Raw genomic sequence first — 21,650 nt, 5'->3', positions numbered from 1 at the left:
CCTGCCCACTCTGACTAGGGGTGCAGACTGTGGGAGAGGGGGCTCTCATACAACCCAGGACTGTCTGGTGCTGGTGAACAAAGTCTGAAGCGACACGTGGCACAGGTAGAACACGTGGCCTGAGAAGGGGAAGGCCGCTGGGGGCTCCATGCTTGGAGACTGGGTCATGTCTGCACCTGCCCCGGTGGCTTGGCGGATGGCAGGGCCTGTGTGCGTGGGAGGCAGCCGGCAGCAGTGCCATGTGCTGACACCTCACAGCCAGACTCCCCCCTGTTTAGTGCTCAGTGTTAGAACCACCCCCAGAACCTCAGTTAAAGCAAACGGGTTAGTTTCCATGGAGACAGGGCATCCTTTCTCCATGACAACCTGAAATCCCAAAACCCAAGTTAGGCTCAGGAATGAGTCATCTGTGACCAGTAGGAGGCACTCTCATAAGGCTGACCCCAAGGCTTGGACAGATGAACAATTGACCACAGACTTCCAGATGCCCCAAGGGCGAGGCTTGGGCCTGAGGGGAGGAGACAGGCCCTGCTTAACCCCTTCCCTCCCACCTGTGGTTTGAGGACGCTGCTGCGGGAGTCTGTGTGTGGAGGCGGCAGCCCCACAGCTGGGCCCCTCCGAGTGGCAGCTGCATGGGGAGGACCCCTGCCCCTCAGGCTGGGCCCAGAACAGAGAGCAAGTGGGCATTGCCCAGGCTGAGTGGACGCAGAAGAGTTAACTGGCGGGGTGTGACAGGGCGCACCGCCCTCAGGAAGTGTTACTCACCGCTGGGAATGTGCTCTTGCCTTGGAGGCTGGATTGTCTTCCCGAGTCCCAGGAGTAACCCAAGGAGCTCCCAGCATGGAAACCCGTGGGGAGCCGGGAGCAGACCCTGTTGGCACCCCCAGCCCTCCGCACCCCACACCTGAGCACCTGGAGAGAGAAAAGTTAGTGAGGTGGCTGGGCGGGCAGGGAGGGCCACAGGGCAGGCTCTGTCCCAGGGCAGAGGAGGGGGAAAGGGCGGGCAAGGGTCTCAGCTCCCGGAACGTGGCTCAGGTCCGGTGCCTGCCTCCAGGCCGGCCCAGGAGCCGCTGTACGATGTGCCCGATGCCGGCGGGGGGCAGGCTGGTGGGCCCCAGCGGCCCGGGCGCGCGGTGAGCCTGCGGGAGCGCCTGCTGCTCACGCGGCCTGTGTGGCTGCAGCTGCGGGCCAACGCAGCGGCGGCGCTGCACGTGCTGAGGACCGAGCCCCCGGGGGTGAGTCTCGCCCCACCCCCAGGGACTGGCCTGCCAGGGCTGGGAGGGAGATGGGCTGGACATGAAGGTCCTGAGCCTCTGACCCCCCCCCTCCATTCTCAGACGTTCCTGGTGCGGAAATCTAACACTCGCCAGTGCCAGGCTCTGTGTGTGCGGCTGCCTGAGGCCAGTGGCCCTTCCTTCGTCTCTAGTCACTATATCCAGGAGAGCCCGGGGGGTGAGAGGGACTGGCCTGGAGGGGAGGGGGGTGGGAGCAGAGGCTGGACCCCGCGGGAGGATCCCATAGAGAACAGCCGCACCTCATCTCCCAGGCATCTCCTTGGAGGGATCTGAGCTCGTCTTCCCGGACCTAGTCCAGCTCATCTGTGCCTACTGCCACACCCGGTGAGTCTGCCCGCAGGCACCCAGTATCCCGGACAGCCTGCCCTCCCCGCCCTGCAGCCCCAGGCACCCCTCACCCCTGACTGTCTGCCCCCCTCTCTGGCCTCAGGGACATCCTCCTTCTCCAGCTCCAGCTCCCCAGGGCCATCCGCCAGGCAGCCACCCACAAGGAGCTGGAAGCCATCTCCCATTTGGGCATTGGTAAGGGCTCCCCTGCTGCCCATTTCACAGATGGACAAACCGAGGCCAAAGGGGAAAGGGGGGCACTTGGGCACACTTACCTTGCCCTCAGTTGGGCAGACCCCTGATTCTCTCTGAGACCCTAATTGATTTTTCTTCTCTAGAGTTCTGGAGCTCCTCCCTCAACACCAAGGTTCCACCTGGCCCATCTGGAGGCCCGCTGCTGCCCAGGCTGAAGCCACGGTCCCCACAGGAGCTGGACCAGGGCACCGGAGCCGCCCTGTGCTTCTTCAACCCCCTGTTCCCAGGGGATCTGGGCCCCACCAAGCGGGAGAAATTCAGGAGTTTCAAAGTGCGCGTATCCACAGAGACCTCCAGCCCCCTGTCTCCACCTGCTGTGCCCCCGCCCCCTGTCCCGGTGCTGCCAGCAGCAGCCCCCAACCAGACAGAAAGGCTGCCCCCTCACCAGCTTCTGCGGAGGGAGAGCTCGGTGGGGTACCGTGTGCCAGGGGGTGCCAGCCCTGGCCTCCCTTCCTTGCCCTCCCTCCAGGAGGTGGACTGTGGCTCCCCCAGCAGCTCCGAGGAGGAGGGGACGCAGGGCTCTCAAGGGAGTCCGGCAAGCTCACCCCGCCTTCGTCGCAGGCGTCCTTTGCTTCGGTCCATGAGTGCTGCCTTCTGTTCCCTGCTGGCCCCCGAGCGGCAGGTTGCCCGGGCCGCGTCAGCACTGATGCAGGACCGCCACACAGCTGTGGGCCAGCTGGTGCAGGACCTCCTGACCCAGGTGCGGGCTGGCCCGGAGCGCCAGGAGCTGCAGGGGATTCGCGAGGCCCTGAGCCGGGCGCGGGCCATGCTGAGCGCCGAGCTGGGCCCCGAGAAGCTGCTGCCCCCCGACAGACTGGGTGAGCCTCCAGCCCAGGCCTGCGCTGGCTCAGCCATCTGACTTCCCCACACCGCCCTCCTTTGTCTCTGGTCTCACCACCCTTCAAGTGAATGTCACCCCCACTGCTGTCCCTGCACTCTCTGGCCTCGCCGAGATCCCTCCTCCTTTTCAACCCTGTCTCTCCCAGACTGCGCCCCTTCTCCTTTGGATGCTGCCCCCACCCCAGCCTGGATCCCCTCACCCCTTACCCTCCTCTGCTCACAGAATGTGTCCTGGAGAAGTCGCTGCATCATTCGGTGCTGAAGCCTCTCCGGCCCATCCTGGTGACCCGACTGCGGCGCCGACTATCTGCCGACGGCTCCCTGGGCCGCCTGTCTGAAGGCTTTCGCTTGGCCCGAACCCAGGGCCCTGGAGCCTTTGGCTCCCGCGTGAGCCCACCCTCCGTGGTGGAGATAGAGCAGGTCCGCCAGAAGCTGCTGCAGCTGCTCCGTGCCTACTCCCCCAGCGCACAGGTCAAGCGGCTCCTGCAGGCCTGCAAGCTGCTCTACACGGCCCTGAGGGCCCACTTGGGTACGCCCGTCCCCCCACCTCCCCTGGGCTCCGTGCTGTCAGAGGCCGGCTGCCCAGGTGGATTCCAGGAAAGGCACAGCAGGAGAAAAGATGGGTCCAGTGCTCCCATCTCACAGACGGTCTAACTGAGGCCCTGATTGGGGAGCATCCTCTCCCCAGCCTCTGCTCGTGGTTGCCATAGAGAACATGTTGTCCCAGGCTTGGCAGTTTGAAGGGAGGATCACTGTCTAAGACAAGGAGTGGACTCTGATCCTGGGGCCCCAGCGAAGGCTGACGCTTTCTTCTCAACCTACCACACAGGAGAGGGCGCAGGGGCCGACGAGTTCCTCCCGCTGCTGAGCCTGGTCCTGGCCCAGTGCAACCTTCCTGAGCTGCTGCTGGAGGCCGAGTACATGTCAGAGCTGCTGGAGCCCGCCTTGCTCACTGGAGAGGGTGAGGGACCCCACGCACACGCCACCTCCCTGGCTGGGTCGGGCTAGTGTGCCTTCGCGCCCGCATGGCCTCCGCTAAGCTGGAAAGGGCAGAGGGAACATGTCACCCAACCCCATCCTGAGCTGCACTCTTCTCCTGTGTCCCAGGCGGCTACTACCTGACCAGCCTCTCCGCCAGCCTGGCCCTGCTGAGCAGCCTGAGCCAGGCCCACACCCTCCCGCTGAGCCCTTCGCAGGAGCTGCAGCGCTCCCTCTGCCTCTGGGAGCAGCGCCGCCTGCCGGCGAGCCACAGCTTCCAGGTAACAGGCTGTCTGCCCCAGACTGAGCCCCAGCGGCACCAAGGCTGGTCCTGCACCGCTCTGCAATAGAAACAGCACCCTATGCGGGACAAATGTTAAAGCCCGCCTTTCCAGGGAGAGTACATTCCACGTGCTGTCACTGTGCTCACTGCTCAAGGGGCTCAGCCCTTACCTTAGTCTTCACAGAATACAGCCATCATTATCCCCATTTTACAGATGAGGAAACTGAGTCGTGACATGGAGAGGGAAGGGACACAGGTGGGGCTCTGCCCTCCCCTGGTGTCAGGCTTCCAGGCAATGCTCCCCTTCCCCTCCCACCTGGGCTCAGGCCTGCTGTTCTCAGACCAGACACCATCCCTCTCCTCCCCTCCACTCCCCTCCCCTCCCTCGCTTTGGTTGAGTGCAGACTTTGTAGCCACATTCTGGGTTCAAATCCTGACTCTGCTACTTTCTGGTGTGGGAGCTTGAGCAAGTTAGATAACTAATTTGTGCCTCAATTTTCTCATCTATGAAATGGGATAATAGTACCTGCATTCTGGGATGGAGTTCATGCAGGACAAGCACTCAGCTCACAGAGTTAACTCTAAGTGATTGTCCAATTGTCTGGCTGCAGAGGGTGGCTGGGCTCCTCCCTCCGGCCTGCAGTGTGACCCTAGCTAGCCTGAGCACGTCCTTCCCTTCCTTAGGCCCTCCCTGGAGCTCACCTTGTCTAAAGAGCCTTTTCCAACTGGTTCTACCACTGGAGTTATACCACCCGCCCCTGTCTCTGAAGAGCCTAAACTGAGACCTCAAGCTTTGCAGCCAGAATTGAGCATACAGGGTTGAGTTATTATTTTTGCCTCTCCTCCTGCACAGCACCTCCTCCGTGTGGCCTATCAGGACCCCAGCAGTGGCTGCACCTCCAAGACTCTGGCCGTGCCCGCAGGGGCTTCAGTTGCCACCCTGAACCAGCTCTGTGCCACCAAGTTCCGAGTGACCCAGCCTGACACATTCGGCCTTTTCTTGTACAAGGACCAGGGCTACCACCGCCTGTCCCCCGGAGCCCTGGCCCACAGGCTTCCCACAACCGGCTACCTTGTCTACCGCCGCTGGGTAGAGCGGCCTGAGCCCCAGGGGGCCTCACCTGGGGGTGCCACGGAGGAGAGCAGCAGCGGACCAGAGGCAGAGGGCAGGCAGGAGGGGAAAGAGGGCCGGGGAGATGGAGACACTGAGGTCAAAGCCAGTCCCAGGGACAGACGGGGAGAGTCTGAAGCAACTACTGCAAGGGATGAACCCCAGGCCAGGGGAGGCCCTGCTCAGCCTGGAGGGCCAGAGGCCGAGGGGAGCTGGGCAGCAGAGGAGTAGCTGGCAGTGGCCAGAGAATCATTTGGGAAAGAACAGAGCCTGCTGGGAGGGGCTTTCAGAGCCATCAGCTCCACTGACCAGGGCCACAGTCCCCTTAGACTCTCCCACCTGCCACTATGTCACCTGAGATCTATCTTTATGGCCATACCTGCTGGTGGACTGCTGGACTGGCCATATCCGGCCACTGGAGTAAGGCTGAGGAGGGATGGGGAGTCCAGACCAAGGTCCTAAGGCCCTTTGCCTCTCAACCCTTCTACCCCAGCTGGAGGCCGGCTAGCCTGCAGTAAGGAGTGTGCCCAACTGTGGCAGCTGGGGCAGGGCCACTGCCAGGAGGCTCCTCCAAGCCGGGGGCTTCGGGGCCCTGAAAGGCTCCACCTGCTCCTGGGTGTCAGGAGGGTTCAAGAGGGCAGCAAGGGCTCAGGGCTCCAGTCCTGCCCCAGCCCACCCGGAGGACTAGCACCTCCAAACCTCAGTGTCCGCACCTGTAAAGTGGGGGTGCACTGCCATCCTCTCTTCTTCCAGACAGCTGCCAGGGATCAAAGTGGATGGTTTTGCTGCAAAGCAGAACCCCTACTATAGAAAGGGGAAGGAGGGAGGTGAGACATTAACATTGCCTGCCGCACCCCTCCAAGTGCTGCTGTTCTCTGCACTTGCCGAAGGGCGATGTCCTGCCGTCAACCCTGTGGCGGTCCTGGAAATAAGGTCCAGCTGGAGGAGCGCCTGAGTCCCAGTCTCTCCCCAGGATGGGACGTCTCCCAGGCCCTCTGGCATCCCAAGGAAACTGGACAGGGAGGTGGGCTTTCAAAGCAGATGGGGGAGTGGGGAGCTTGGAAACCATTTTCTCTGCATTTAACTCAGGAGCTTTACCGGAGGTCATGCTTATTATGGCCGGGAAAGTGACTCCTTAGATATGACACAGCCAGCCATTAGGGGTTCCCCCACCCAAGCCAGGGCATCAGGTGCCAGCTATAGCCTCTGGCCCTCTGTTCTAAGCCACCAATAAATTAACCCTCAAGGCCCAGCAGAGATAATGCTGGCAATGACCACAAGGGGGTGTGTGTGGCCCAGGAAGCTGGGTGGGTGACACGGGGAAGGTGGCTCCAGGGCCTCAGCAGCATGGGGAGTCCCAGGCTTTGTGCTCCTCCGCCAGCCGCCAGGTAGCTGGGGACAGCAGGGGCTGCGGCGGCCAGCCCTCAGCTCCCTTGCAGTCGGGGTTCTGGACGAGGCTAGCCTGTCAGGGACCACTCTCTGGGAGGGGGCTGTCCCCTGGTGGGGGAGGACCTCAGCTAGTCTGCAGGGCATTCCCTCAGGCCGTGTGCACTAACATCAGCCTACACGTCAGAGACGTGACAAGTGGAAGGTGGGAATCCTGGGTGTCGGGATTTCAGACAAACCACATGCACCCCAGGTGCAGGGCTCCCAAATCTCTCACTAGGCCACCAGCAGCGCTTCCCTGCCCACTTCCACCGCCACCACAGCTGCTCACTGAGAGGGAGTCTCCCCTTGGGCTTTCGTATGTCCTCCCTCCCTAGCCCATGCCCATCCCCAGTGCCTCGCACACTGCTGGGCACTTCACAGACGCTCAATAAATGCTGCCCGCTGGTTGAAGTTTGATAACTAAGAGTAGAGGGCAGTGCTGGGGGAAGCCGGGAGGTTCAGGGAGGGCTGGGTTCTGGGAACCCAACATAGGACGTCCAACCAGAGAAGAAGGACCGAGAATGGTCGCAGGGGGTGCTTAGAGAACCCCAGGGCTGGGTGCCGAGCAGGTCTCACGGAAACTAGGACTGGCTGAAGCTCCGGGCCCCTGTCTTGGGGGCCTCTGCAAACTGCTCCCACCCTTTTCCATACTGAGTCTGAATTCCTGGCTCCGGGAATTCAGCAACCCTGCCCCCAGCAGGGGTTCAGGGGGCTGGGCCAGGTGAATCAGCGTAAACAAGAGGCGTGATACAAGGGTTGGGGCTCCAGGCGGAGTAGGCAACGATAGGCTGCTCTGTGACTGCTCTCATTATCCCCATTTTAACAGGTGAGGGAACTAAGGCTTGCTCAGGGAAAACGGCCTGTTACAGAGCACAGGGCTCGGACATCGGGGTGTGTGGGGCTTCTGACTCTGCAGTCCCGAAACTGAAGGACGATCTCCCCTTCCGCTCATCAATCGAATGTCTGCATGGGCCAAACTCCTCCAGCCCCAGCCAGAGGGCAGCGGATGTGCTCCGGGCAGTCACTGAGAGCCTACGCTGGGCTCGGATTCTGTGCTGCCCCCTCCTGTCCCTCAGCCTTCCACCTTTGGCCTCTGGAAGAGGAAGTCTAGGCTGGAGGCGCCACGCCTCGCCTGCGTCCACCTCGGCGGCGGCAGAGGAGCGCTGGAACCCAGACGCCGGGATCTCTCAAGGAGTACCGAGTCATTTCCTCCTTGGCAGAGCTGCCCTTATCACCTCTACAGTCACCGTAGTTCCATGTGTGAGTTTGTTTATTGTCTGTCTTCTTCGCTGGAAGGGCAGAGCCAGGTTGGCCTTGGTCCCGCTAAATCTCTGCGGCCTAGAACAATGCTTGGCCCGGAATTAGCACTTAGTAAATACACGCGGAGTGATTGATTCGGGGCGACTCAGCCTAAACAGTTCTCGGTTCCTGGGGCTCGGGCAGTGCCTTCTACAGAGCTACCGCCAGGGGCGGGCACGCCCTGTTTCCAGCCGCAGGCCAGGTCCCCTTCTCACCTGAGGACACTGGGGGACCCAGGGCACCCAGAAGACCCACGCCTCGTGCCAGGAAAGAAGCAGCTCTGCAGTGGGGCCCTGGGACCGTCCTGCAAACGGGGATCTTGGGAACAGAGGTCCGGAAAGGGCTGAAGAAGGGGCCGCCTACTGCTCCGATGGCTTTAGGCGACCCTGTGTTTTGGTCGTTTGACCCCCGCCGGGGTCGCGACCCACAGCTTGAGAACCGCTGCCTTACATATTTCTTCTGCTGTTCAGAAGGTGACTCCATGACACACACACGGAGACAGGCTGACACGGAGACTTGTGATGACCTCCTACACAGAAACCTCATGACACACCTACCCATGCCGGCCTGCTGCTGATACACCCAAGTCCCCCACTCAGACATGGCACACACACACGTGCAAATTCAGAGACACACAGACACAAACTCAGAGACACACACATACTTTTTAAACTTTTGCTCATACAGAAGACATCCAAGCCCTTCTGACTAATCTCACTCCCAGCCCTGGCCTATCCCTGCCGCCACTCAGCCACCCTGCTCCATGGACGCTGGTGGGGGCGATGAGCTGCTGCAAATCCCCCTGTGGGGGGTGCGGTGACCCCACTGTCCAGGCAAAAGCAGGAGCTCGCAGCACTGGGTGGGGAGCCTGAGCTCATCAGATTCCAGATTCCAGCCTGGGTGATTCACCGGAAGTGCCTGGGGAGGGTCTGGAGTGGGGGATGGGGGACTGGCCCAGGGCAGGGTCTTTGGGGGCTGAGGTGGCCTTTAGACCAGAAGGTCTTGGGTCCAGAGCAAGCCTCAAGTCTGGGGGAGGGCCTTCCTGAGGGGGTAGCCAAGCCTGAAGGGGTGTCTGCTGGGCCTGGCTCCTGGGAGAGGCCTTAGGGCACACAGCAGAGCCCCGGGATGAGACAATTGGCCCCTCCCACTTCGGCCCGGGCCCCTGACCCCACGCCTTTCTATTCCCAGCAGCTGGGTGTCTTTAGCAGGGGTTAGGCCAAGGGTGGGGGCAGGGGTGGGGTGATTTTCACAGCCATCTTGGCCTCTGGGGCTCTCAACCCAAGTGGACACCAGAGGCCCTGAGTGGCTAGACCTGCCTGGCCCCCGTCAAGACAGCGGGGCTACGGACTCTCGCTGCCTTGCCAGGGGAGACTTCTGCCAGAGTGCTGAGAAGGCAAGGCTGTCCCAGCACCAGAAATGTTTCCCAGCTTAGATGGAGTCCCCTGCTCCTGACACCCCTTCAGCCCCCTGCCTTCCAGGCCAGGCTGATGCACAGAAGACCCAGCCGCTCATGCAGGGTGACAGGAAGAAAGGATGGGCTAGGGACAGAACCAGGACACAGGAAGTGCCTTTCTTGGAACTTTGCACCAAAATAGCCCGTTCTGTCCCTACTCTGGGTCTCAGTGTCCCATGGGGAGGTGTGTGTCACCAAGGAGACCTTCCTCAGGGAGGGGCCAGAGCTGACCTTAGTCTGGCTTGTGCCTGCCACCCTCCCACTGCTTCCCACCCCCGCCAGCCCCCACCATCCCTGCCTCGGGCTCTGAGCCACTTTGAAGTCCTAACATAAATATCATGTCTGCTTGGGTTCCCCTTCCCTGCTGGTCACAGCCCCCAGACCTGGCTTCCACCCCAGCCAGCTCCGGGGCGGGGGTGCCTGCGGTGGGAAGGTGGGGAGGATGGAGGCCTGGACCACCCAGGGAAGGTGGTGAGCCAGAGACCCAAGGATAGGGTCAGGGAGACAGACTTGGCAAGACACCAGAGGTGGAGCGGGGAGACACGGCTGTGAGCGAGAACAGAGACAGACTTTAGAAACCAACTAGGTGGCAATCAGGAGAGGAGAGAGCCCCAGAGACAGACAGGAGGGCTAGAGATGCCTGACAGACTGGGGAGAGAGAGGAACAGGGAGGAAGAGGCTCTGCAGCCTGAGTCTGGAGACAGGGAGGGCGCAGGAAGAAGAGGGCTGGACAAGGAGAGAAGGGGGAAGTTCCAGGGGTCCAGGCCGAGGGGAGAAGGGTGCAGCAGTGGGAAGGACATGGTGGCAAGAGAAATGTCCCTGGCAACAGGGTGACCAACCATCCTCATTGGCCTGGGGCTGAGGGGCTTCCCAGGAGAGGGGACTTGCAGTGTGGAGACCAGGTAAGTCCTCAGCAAACTGGGATGAGTTGGTCACCCTAAGTGATAGGTCTCTGACAGACACCACAAGGACCACGGGGTCCACTCCCATAGGTACCGGAGAAGGGCAAACTGGGACCTCCCTAGAGCACAGGCCATGCAGCCTCATAACCAAAGGACACCAGAGGGAGGACAGGAACAGTAAAGACAAGGAGAGCATCTGTCCTGGCCTAGGGTCCCCAGATTCAGGGACAGTCTATGCTCTGCCTCCATCTGCCATGTGACCTGGCGCAAGTTCCTCTCTGGGCTGTGTACACTGAGGGGGAGGGCTGGGCCCTTCTAGCTGTAATGGGAGCTCCAGGACTCCCTTCCGTAAGGGCAGATGTGGCCAGATGTTCAGGTCAGGCATCTGCCAGGAGAAGGACTGGGGCCCCAGCTGGGCTCAGGTTGGACAATCGGGCCAGCCAAACGCTTTGCCCCTCCAGCTGTGGGCACAGGTGCAGGCCTGTGGGGACACACACATCACCTAGCTGTGCACAGCACAGCAGTGCCGGTCCTGTGCAGAAGCACATGTGTGCATGCACACACATTCACATGCACATGGTCATGCACAGACACCAGGTCCACCCACGGACACACACAGTCTCCCCTCCATTGCAAGGACATCCCCAGCCCCCTCCAGCTGGCATAGTCTTCAACCTAGGGACAAAGTTGGGACAATGTCCCTTCTTCCTGGGCCCCACCTTCCGCAAGCCTCTTCCCCACCCTGTCCAGTCCGGGCACCACCCTCTTCCCAGGGGGCTCTCCCATCCTGAAGCGCACAGGGCGTGGCCCCAGCGTGTGGGGAGGGAGAGAAGCTGAACGGCTCCCTTCCCTCCCAGACTGCCGTCTCTGTCCCTCTCCGCTACTGCCCAGGCCCTCTCCCACCTCCTCTCCTGCGGGCTCCCACCCACCTGTGGGCCCTTCCTCCTAACAGCCCAAAGGCTGAGGCGGTTTGGGAAGAATTTAGGAATGGAGGGAAGTGGGGGGATGGGACAAAAGAAAAAGGAGGAAAGGAGGTGATTTGTACATAAAACAATGTGCTGGCTCAGCAGGAGGGTGTGCCAAGGCGCTCTAGGACGCCCGCCCAGGGGGCGCCCCTAATTACACTTGACCTCCCCCATCCTGGTTGTCCCACTGGGCCCTCTTCAGACCAGCCCTCTGCAGTCTGCCTTCACCCCCACCCCCAGCCCACACACTGCATCCCAAACCACTCTCTGGCTCGGCCCAGTAGCTGGACAAGGCTCCTTCTGGGGACTTGGGCTTCTGGTCCCCTGCCCTTCCTGAGGTGAGCTCTCTCCATAGGGCCATGATCAAAGAGGTAACCCCAGATTCTTGACCCCCTATATGAGCTGAGCCTGTCCCTTTTCCAGACAGGAAGACACATTGGCCTCAGGCCCCAACAGAGAAAGGCTGTGTGGTGAACATCTCAGATGACTCTTCCCAGTGGTAGTTGAGCTGCCCTGCACACCTGGGCTTCACACCTACAGGTCCATAGGTGTGAATTCTGAGATTGTCATCCATCATGGGGGCGGCTAGTAATGGACTAGCTCTTCTGCCTGAATCCCTGGATCCAACCATGCATCCAAACATATTTTCGTCTACACACCAATCCATTCAGCCATCTAGCCATCCACCCACTTAGTCATTCTAACATCCATCTATCCATCTCTCTACCACCCATCCATTCATTACTCATTCTCTTATCTATCTTCCCTTCCCTCCATCTGTCCTCCCATCCATCCTTCCACCCATTCTCCTACTTAATTGCCCTTCCACCCAGCCGTGCATCCACGCATACATCCTCCTCATGCTCCAAGCACTTATCGCATCACTTAGCATCTTCTCTATGCAAAGGGGGAACCGAATGAGTCAGGCTGAACAGGACCTACAGGACGAGGAAGACCACAACCAGCCCCTCTCTGCCCTCTCACCCCCAGCCCTCTGATGCTGTGGGCCCCTGCATCCCCCACCCTGACTAGGGCAGGAAGATCTTAGGCTGCCTCGACCTCACCTCTCCCAACCTGGACCGGGCAGATGGGTGGCAGGTATCAAACTGGGCACCTAGATGTATCATCGAGTCTCATTCTCTCTCTGCCTCAGACTGGCTGGGGTTAGGTATGCCACACTCCTCTTTACCGGTGCCCCCCCTTGACTCAAGCCCCCTCCACTGACAAGTAGGCCCAGCCAGACCATCTGGAATTTGGCCTTTGAGCTCCCTCCTCCTGCTTCCCTTGCCTGCACCCCAACCCCTCTTCACCCCAACTGAAGCTAGAGTCCTGACCTCTGATCTGACACGCCCACTAGTCAGATGGCCTGCAGCCTCCCCTCCAACGCCCCAGCACTGGCCATTGCCCGAGTCATGACTGGGCCCACCACACCCTTGGACCAGGTTCTGGCCCGCCCCTAAGGAGCCTCCAAAGGCCGCCTCCCCCAGCCTGGCCAGCCCTGCTGCCCAGCTCTCCAGCCAGCTCCCTCCCTTCTCCCAGACTATTGCAACAATCCCCTAACTGGTCCCTGGCCTCTGGTCCCCTCTCCACCCACCAGCCACTAGCCACAGGGATCTCCTGTCATGCCTCTTCTCCTTGGCCCCACAATAGAGGCCAGCCTTTTAGCCTGCTTCTCTATGCCTCACTGTCCTCTAAATGTCCCTCGCTCCAGCCCAGTGAAGTCCTCTGTATTCTCTAAACACATCCTGAGCTCATCCACCTCAGTCCCTTTGTCCCATGCCTTCTTCCTGTCATGCCTTCCTCTCATTCTCATTCCTTGATGTCATTCATGCCCAGCTCTCAGATGGTGCTCAAAGGATTCCTCGGGGCCCTGCAGCAAGAAGAGAACTAGAATAAGAGTCAGGAGGCCTGAGTCCCAGCCCTACCACTGACTCACTCTGAGACTCACCGCCTCAGTTTTCCCACCTGCAGCAGGCTTGCTGATTTCCAGGGACCTCCCAATTCTAGCATGGTCTGACTTCTGAGGAAGACTGGGCAAGTGTGTGGGGAGCAGGTGGGCTTTCTCTCCAGGCGGAATCCCAGCTTCCCCCACGTGTCGCCCTGAGCCTGGTTCCTCACTTAGCTGAGTTTCATTCATTCATTCATTCATTCATTCATTCATTCTTCGACAAACCCCTATTAGTAGCATCTATAAGCCAGGAACCTACGAGGCTCAGGGGATACAACAAGGAACAAGACAGTGCCCCTGCCGTCCTGGAGCTCACAGTGGGCTAGGACAGGGGTTCTCCACTGGGGGCAATATTGTCCCCGGGAGACATGACAGTCGACAATGTCTGGAGAAATTTTTGGTGGTCCTACTGGAGGGATGCTGCTGGCATCTAGGAAGAGCTAGGGATGATGCTAAACATTCTACAAAGCACATTGTAAGAAATAATTACTCAACCCTGAATATCAATAGTGCCGACACTGAGAAACCCTGGTTATTGAGAGAGTCAGACCAGCAAGTAAATATATACCATTTCAAGTAGTGGTAAGTGCAAAGGAGAAAAATGGAACAAGACTAGGGGGCCAGGGAACCCTGGGGGAGGGGGAGGGGAAGGTGGTCAGGGACTCTGCTGCTTGAGCAGAGACCTGAAGGGAGTGAAGAAGCAGAGCACTCAAATCTGCAGGAAGAGTATTCCAGCTAGGGGAACAGCCAAGGCAAAGGCACTGAGGTAGATATGAACCTGGTGAGTTTCAGGAACAGCCAGGAGGCCAGAGCAGCTGGAGAAAAGGGAGCGGGGAGGGATTGGGATGAGAAGTTTGCGGGCGGACCACATACATCTGAAGGCTACGATGAGGACTTCAGCTTTTCCTCTGAGTGAAGTGGGGACCTTGAAGGTTCTGGGCAGGAGAGCCACTGGACCTGACTAGACCTGACCCAGATTTTCAAAGGATCCCTCTGGCAGGATGGAGAGGGCAGAAGAGAGACTGGAGGAGGGGCTGTTGCAAGAGTCTAAATGGAAGACGATAGTGGCAGGGGCTAGAGGTGGATGGCAGAGAAGGCGGTGAGAGTCTGATCCTGGGTCTGTTTTGAAGGTGAAGTCGACAGGATCCGCTGAGAGATTGGACATGGGTGTGGGAGAAAGAGGAGTCACAGATGATGTCAAGGCTTTGGGCCTGAGCCAATGGAAGACCAAACTGCCCGTATTGACTTCCCTCTCACGGCAAGGGGGATAGATATTCTATGTGCTTCACAGACGCAGACATTGGCAGAGCCACCTTCTGGGCATATAGCAAGCACTTCAAAAGTCCTGCTCCTCTGGGGGACTGGCTGTGTCTGCAGGGCCAGCCCTGGCACTGTATGTTGGTTAGCAAAGCCGCCCTGGGCCCCGCTCCCACCCGACTTGCTCGGAAGACTAAGGAACACTTGCCTCATGCTTTGCAGCTGACAAAGCACATTTGCAAAACACTGAGCGCAGTGATACAATAGCCCTGCCGAGCAGAAAGGCCCTGACACATTACCCCCATTTGGGAGATAAAAATGGAGACCCAAAGGGGGTCAGCGGCTGCCCTGCAGGCACCAGCAGGGCAGTGGCAGAGCGGGAGGCGGGACCAGGGCAGCGTACAGGGTGCCGGAGCTCTCCTTCACGTTTCACATCCCCACTCCCACAAACTTCTGCCAAGACTGCAGAGGGCATGGGTGTGCACGGGTTAATCTGACAACCAGGACCCCAGGGACCATCCCGGAGGATGGCTCGGTGCACAGGCCCCCAGAGGCCTCCAGGACAGCAGGAAGAGGACCCTGGCCAAGCCTACACAGCAGGCCCTGAGGGCAGGGAGGGCTCTGCACATGGGATGCCTGCGTCACACACACGTGTGTCATTGTGTGCCCCATGCCCATACATGGCTTCCCACCAGTTCCCTTGCAGCTCGCCCTGCTCGCCCTGAGTGCAGCCATCCCTGCCTGACCCCCTCCCCCTGCAACCCTGCCCCCCTGCAGCAGCAGCCCAGAGAAGCATTTCCTGTTTGGGGGTGGCCTCCTCCTCTTCTAAGCCCAGGTTCCCAGAGCCCCAGAGTGAGCAGAGGTGAAGGGACAGCAGCCCCTGCCCCTCAGCCCCCCCCCCCCCCCCCCAGTGGGGCTGGAGCCGGGCAGCTTGGGCTGGGGGGGTGCGGGGAGGCAGGAGTGGAGTATGTAAATGAGGGATTGAAGATGTCTGTGCCTGCCCATCAAGGTGGCTCCCATTCAGGACCTGCACATGAATGTGCGGGACTTCATGTGCTAGGGCACGTAGAATGCCACATCACTTTGTGCACCTAGGGGGCTAGCATGTCAGAGTATGTGACCGTGTGGGAAGGGGGCTGCAGGCCCACGTGGGTCTGTAGTGAGGGGAAGGGCTTAGCATGTTAGAGCATGCGCGGACCGGGACAGGCGGCCGTAGAGAGAGCTCTCTGCGGGGCTAGGGGCACACACAAGTAAGTAGTGTTAAGGCCATGGAGTCAGAGCATATTTCCATATGTAGGGCAAGCTGTTGGGCTGTGAGACTGTCCATGGGTATGATGAGATTGGTGTGTCCAGATTTGGGTCACTGGCACTCTTTGGGAAGTGACCGCACCCCAACACCAAGAGCCCAGGCTGCAAGGGGGTTTCTGAGGGTCTTCCAGCCTCTTCAGGCAGGCAGGCTCCCGCCTGCGGTGCCTCCCAGCCCCCCAGGGTGCCTCCTCCCCTCCTCCACCCCCACCCCAGCACCCCCTACCCCTGCCCCCACGCCGGCCTGCTTCCTGCTCTGGCAGCCCCGGGGGAGCCGGAGCAGGGAGCTGGCGGCAGCCCCAGCCCACTCCTTACAAGGCCCGAGTCCGGTGGGGCCCGCCCCCGGCCCGCCCACCAGAGGCCCCGGTCCCTCCCCCTGTCAAGAGCTGCGGCGGACCCAGCCCGGGCCAGTCGGGGGGCGTCGCGATGCTGCTGCGCCTGCTGCTGGCCTGGGCGGCCATGGTGCCCACGCTGGGCCAGGCCCCGTGGGTCACCCAGCCCCGCTCCGCCTGCGACCCCGACAGCTGCTACGCGCTCTTCCCGCGGCGCGGCACCTTTCTGGAAGCCTGGAGGGCTTGCCGAAAGTTGGGGGGCGACCTGGCCACGCCGCGAACCCCTGAGGAGGCCCAGCGCCTGGACAGCCTAGTGGGTGCCGGCCCAGCTGGCCGACTGCTGTGGATCGGGCTGCAGCGGCAGGCCCGGCAATGCCAGCCGCAGCGCCCACTGCGCGGCTTCACGTGGACCACGGGAGACCAGGACACAGCCTTCACCAACTGGGCCCAGCCTGCCACTGGTGCGCCCTGCCCCGCCCAGCGCTGCGCTGCCCTTGAGGCGAGTGGCGGGCATCGCTGGCTCGAGGGCTCGTGTTCGCTGGCTGTGGACGGCTATCTGTGCCAGTTCTACTTCAAGGGCTCCTGCCCAGCGCTGCTGGAGGAGGCTGGCCAGGCCGGCCCGGCTGTCTACACCACGCCCTTTCACCTGGTCTCCACCGAGTTCGAGTGGTTGCCCTTTGGCTCCGTGGCCGCCGTGCCATGCCAGGCTGGCAGAGAGGCCTCTCTGCTGTGCGTGAAGCAGCCTGAGGGTGGTGTGCGCTGGTCACGGGACGGGCCCCTGTGCCCAGGTACCGGCTGCAACCCAGACAACGGGGGCTGTGAACACGAGTGCGTAGAGGAGGTGGATGGTCATGTGTCCTGTCGCTGCACTGAGGGCTTCCGGCTGGCAGCCGACGGGCGCAGCTGTGAGGACCCCTGTGCCCATGCCCCGTGTGAGCAGCAGTGTGAGCCTGGTGGGCCACAGGGCTACAGCTGCCACTGTCGCCTGGGTTTCCGGCCAGCTGAGGATGAGCCGTACCGCTGCGTGGACACAGACGAGTGTCAGATCGTCGGGGTGTGCCAGCAGATGTGTGTCAACTATGTCGGTGGTTTCGAGTGCTACTGCAGCGAAGGGCACGAGCTTGAGGCTGATGGCATCAGCTGCAGCCCTGCTGGGGACATGGGTGCTCGGGCTTCTCAGGACCTTGGACCTGAGTTGCTGGATGATGGAGAGGATGAAGAGGATGAAGGTGAGGCCTGGGAGGACTTCGATGGTGGCTGGACAGAGATGCCTGGGATCCCGTGGATGGAGGCCACGCAGCCACCGCCTGACTTTGACCTGGCCTACAGACTTAGCTTCCCAGAGAATGGAGAACCACAGATGCCCTACCTGGACCCTACCTGGCCACCCCCACTTGGTGCCCCCAGGGCCCCCTATCACTCTTCAGTGCTCTCCGTCACCCGGCCTGTTGTGGTCTCTGCCACACGCCCCACACTGCCTTCTGCCCACCAACCCCCTATTGTTTCTGCTACACACCCACCCCTGGCCCCTGCCCCTCAACCCCCCAGGATCCCTGCCATGCACCCAGCTTTGCCCCCTGACCGCCAGTTCCCCATGATCTCAGCCAATTATCCAGATCTACCCTCTGTCCACCAACCTATTATCTCCACCACCCACCCAGCATGGCCTCCTGCCCACCAACCCCCTGCCCACCAACCCCCAGTTATCTCAGCCAAATACCCTGAAATGTACACTTCCCACCAGTCCCCCATGTTTTCAGATGCCCAGGTGGCTGATACACAGACCACCACTCATTGGCCTGGAATCCCAGCTAACCACACTCCTCTGGTCACAACCTCCAGTACTCATCACCCTCCTGTGACACCAGATGTTCCAGTCCTCAAAGCCCAGGACACCCACCTTCCCATAACCTCAACTTCCCAGCCATCTCTGACCACTACCTCCAGGTTCTCTGTGCCCCCCGCCCATCAAAGCCCTTTGCCTGCGGCCACCCATCCCGCAGTCCTCCGCACTGCCCTGCCCTCTCAGAGGCCCACTAACCAGACCGCTCCCGCCAGCCCTACACACATCTATTCCAAAGCCCCACAGGTCCCAAGAGAAGGTGCCTCTGATCCCAAACTGACCCCATGGCTACCCTCAGCAGCCCCAACAGCCCTGGGAGAGGCCAGTTCTGAGGGCCGAAGCCGGAGGGATGACCGATGGCTGCTGGTGGCACTCCTAGTACCAACATGTGTCTTCTTGGTGGTCCTACTTGCACTGGGCATTGTGTACTGCACGCGCTGTGGCCCCCATGCTCCCAACAAACGCATTACGGACTGCTATCACTGGGTCACCCACACTGGGAACAAGGGCCCCACGGAACCCATGCCCCACCGGGGCAGCCTCACAGGGGTGCAGACCTGCAGAACCAGTGTGTGATGGGGCACAGCACCTTACTTTGTGGGATGGAGGAAGGGCAAGCATTGGACACATGGCCCAGGCTGCACCAGTGACCCATGGGGGCTGCCCAGATGGACAGAGGGCTTCCTGCTCTCCAGGGCCCAGCCAGGCTTCTCTCTCAGCCAACCACTAGACTTGACTCACGGAAACTGCTCCCTGGCCTGGCACATATGAAAGAGGAGATGCCAAGGCCCCCAGGACATCAGGGGGTGGGTGCTGGGATCTTCTCCAATAAACAGAGTGCCAACCTCATCCAAACCTCTGACCCTCATTGGTGCCTGAGGGGAGGATCTGGGAGGATTCAGAAAAAAGGAGGGGACCTTCCTTCAGCTTGTCAAGGCCCCCAAGGAAATAAGGTAAGACCCCTTAAGGAAAGGTATGCGTCAGAGATTTTCAAGGATCTAGGAGCCCAGAGAGGGCAAGCCTTGCTCAGTTACACAGAAAGCCCAGGAGTGGGAGGTTTGCGATGGAGAGAATTCCATATTTGTTCTTTAGACCAAAACTCCAAGAAGGTACGGCTGAATCTGGGGGAGTATTCTGGAATGATGGCTTTCTGCTGAGCTGGGATTTAGGGGTCAAAGGTAAGCCCTGGGCCTGGTGATTCTGGGAGTGAAGAGGGTCTAGTGGGTGAGTTTCTAACTTTCTTTTGGTAGTTTCCTTCCCGTCACTGCAGGATATCCAGAAGTTGGTGGCTGGGGCTGGGGCTCAGGGTCACTCAAAGGTGCTGCCACCCCTCTGGAGGGACTCTTCCTCCCCACTTAGGGGAGGTGAGAGTCAGAGCCTGGCACACTAGGCTGGGGGTAACACTAACCGCTCCAGAAGAGATGGCCCACACCCAGCTCCCTCTGCCGCCTCCCGAGCAAGGCTTTCCAATCTTGGGCCACATTTTGCTCTTCTCCGTGTGGGTGGTGCAGGGACAGAAAGAACCCAGCTTGAGCGAAAGTTCAGGCTGCTCAAGGCTAAAGTGACCCAAAAACTGGAGGAGGGAATGGTCAAACATTACAGCCTGGGAAAACCCTGCAACCTTCAGCGTCTTGCGCTCACTGCCTCGGGACAGGGAGAGGTGGAACGTGGACCGGGAAGGCACTGTTTCCCAGTGCCTCTGTAATTTTTCAGTTGCAGTCTCTAAGGGCCTCTAATTAGGACAGAACAGAACCACCACGACCACCCGGGCAGGCGAGGAGGGGTAGCCCAGACTCCCCTTCCCTACTAGGTGCCCTATGCCTCGTCTGGCTCTGGGCACTAGGCCTGGGTTAGAAGACCGGGCTGGGCCCCAAGGTACCAGGAGACTAGAGGCCGGCGCTGGGGACCAACCTGGGGGCGGGGGTGGGGGCGCGGCGGGGGCGGAGGAAGCGCTAAGCACCGCCCTCGGCCCCCCTCACGTTTCCCTAACTCAAACCAGACGCCCACCAGATCCTGCCCAAATTTTTAACCTCGGATACGCTGTGGGAAAGGTTTGCTGTATGGGAGTGGGGATGGCAGGGTGGCCCTAAGGCCTGGGTCTGGGAAGGAGGTACGGGCTCAGCCGAGGGGAGGGAGGGTGACAAAGCCTGACAGGACGGGAAGGGCTGGAGCTCATTCCTGTGAACCCGGGCCTGGGATCCAGAGCACTTCGAGAGCAGGAAGGAGTTAAATGCACTGCAGTCGGAGGGAGGAGATGGGAGTGGGGAAGGGGGCACAGAGCCGGCTCTTTGTCATCCCGTAATGAGCACCAGATGCGGAGCTGCGTGCGGGCCTAAACAGACGGCCTCCCAGGGCACAGCCCCCGCCTGCGCAGAGTCGGGACTCCGCCCAGGCCCAGAGCTGTGTCTCAGGCTCCGCCCCCTGACTCTCAAGCCCCTTGCCATCAAGGTACAATTCGAACCTGCACCCAGACCCCCGCTCTACCAGCGGGTCCCGTGGAGCTACGAGCCACGCCCACTCACTGCTGTCAAGATTCCCCTTGGGACCTCTCCAAAGCTCCCGCCCACCGAAGCCACGAGCCACGCCCCCTGCCAGCTCAGATATTCTGACCTATTGCCCCGCCCCCTTTTGGCCCCGCCCAGGCCAATGCAATACCAAGCACCCCCGCCCATCAGGGCCGTAAGCCCCCGCTCATTAGAGCGGTTAGCGCAGGCTAGCGCAGAGTTATCAGTTCCCACTTCCAGGAGGTAAAACTTTGCCCAGAGGTTACACATTCTCCTCACGCAGCCCCGCCTCTCTCCAGAGCCGGGGACCAGCTCCTCGAGCGGAGGGAATCCCGCAGAGACACTTATCCCTTTGCAGCGATGCAAACTCCATCCTACAGGAGTTCACGCGTTCCCTTAAAGCGCTTCTGCAAGCTCCACCCCCAGCTGCAAGCCCTGCCCCCTTCACCGACTGACACAGCTGTTAGGGCCCAAGCCCCAGGCCCGCCTTACAAAGGGAAGAACTACGCCCACGTACGGCTAACATTTTCCCCTTCACCCTGAGGTAATGGCCCAAGTACACTGAGTCCCCGGGTCCGCCCAATAAGAAGGTCCACAAACTGGACCCTGACGGTTTCTAAGTCCCTCCCACCCAGAGCTCCTCTCTTTCGGGACTTTGCGCACGAATACCGCCCACTCAAAGGCCGTAACCCCACCTATTCTCCCAGAAGCCTCCTCCTACTTATGTATAGCCCCGCCTACCTACAGACCCGCCTTCTCCGGACTCAAGCCCCGCCCGCTCCGGTAGTGGGACTCTCGAAGTTTCTCTCACCACCTGGGTATCCTCACACATGGAACTAGCATTTCGCTCTGGACCGGGATGCTTCTGAGCGCAGCCCAGACACCCTCTCCTTCTGCACCGATGGCCTCTGTGCGCTGGATTGCGATTCTCTGGGTGAGTTCTCTCTGGAGGTAGGTCTTCGCCGGGGTCGAGAGCCCAGAGGACAGCGTCGATGAATGGGCGTTTGGTGCCACCTGTCTTCCGCACCGCGGCTTGCAGCCAGCCGGAGCCCTCAGTCCGGGCCTCTCCCAAAATACACTAGTGCTCAATAAATATTTGCCTAATTTATTAATTGGTTGTATTATTCAAATATTTGCTAACTTCCCTCGGCCCCACCTCACAAAACAGCAGATCTGCTTGCAGGTGCCCTCCGTGGTCTTTGGAAGACTTCAAAGGGGCTTCACGCCGGCCCTCAAGCCACTCTGAGCTGAGGTGGCCCTTGCCAGGTTTTACAGAGGATGGTGGGACTCTTGCTGACCCTTCTCCATGAATTGCTTCCTAGGGG

At 60.4% G+C, this 21,650-nt stretch overlaps 2 protein-coding genes across 2 annotated transcripts; both read left to right on the top strand.

Moving 5' to 3' along the window:
• The first annotated feature begins 150 nt into the window (after positions 1 to 150).
• On the top strand, positions 151 to 7,028 carry RIN1 (Ras and Rab interactor 1). The gene is made up of 10 exons (XM_066252120.1): positions 151 to 926; positions 1,055 to 1,235; positions 1,338 to 1,452; positions 1,547 to 1,619; positions 1,726 to 1,817; positions 1,961 to 2,695; positions 2,941 to 3,246; positions 3,547 to 3,678; positions 3,825 to 3,976; positions 4,832 to 7,028. The coding sequence occupies exons 1-10, from the start codon at positions 841 to 843 to the stop codon at positions 5,318 to 5,320; spliced, it is 2,361 nt and encodes a 786-aa protein (XP_066108217.1). The 5' UTR covers positions 151 to 840; the 3' UTR covers positions 5,321 to 7,028.
• Positions 7,029 to 16,052: 9,024 nt separating this feature from the next.
• Positions 16,053 to 18,658, top strand: CD248 (CD248 molecule). Its single transcript, XM_066252119.1, has one exon. It carries the CDS (start codon positions 16,073 to 16,075, stop codon positions 18,395 to 18,397), a length of 2,325 nt encoding a protein of 774 aa, XP_066108216.1. The 5' UTR covers positions 16,053 to 16,072; the 3' UTR covers positions 18,398 to 18,658.
• The last annotated feature ends 2,992 nt before the right edge of the window (positions 18,659 to 21,650 follow it).

Source organism: Saccopteryx bilineata, chromosome 1, assembly GCF_036850765.1.
Source record: "Saccopteryx bilineata isolate mSacBil1 chromosome 1, mSacBil1_pri_phased_curated, whole genome shotgun sequence".
Lineage (NCBI taxonomy): Eukaryota > Metazoa > Chordata > Mammalia > Chiroptera > Emballonuridae > Saccopteryx > Saccopteryx bilineata.
This window is presented reverse-complemented; position numbering and strand designations above follow the sequence as displayed.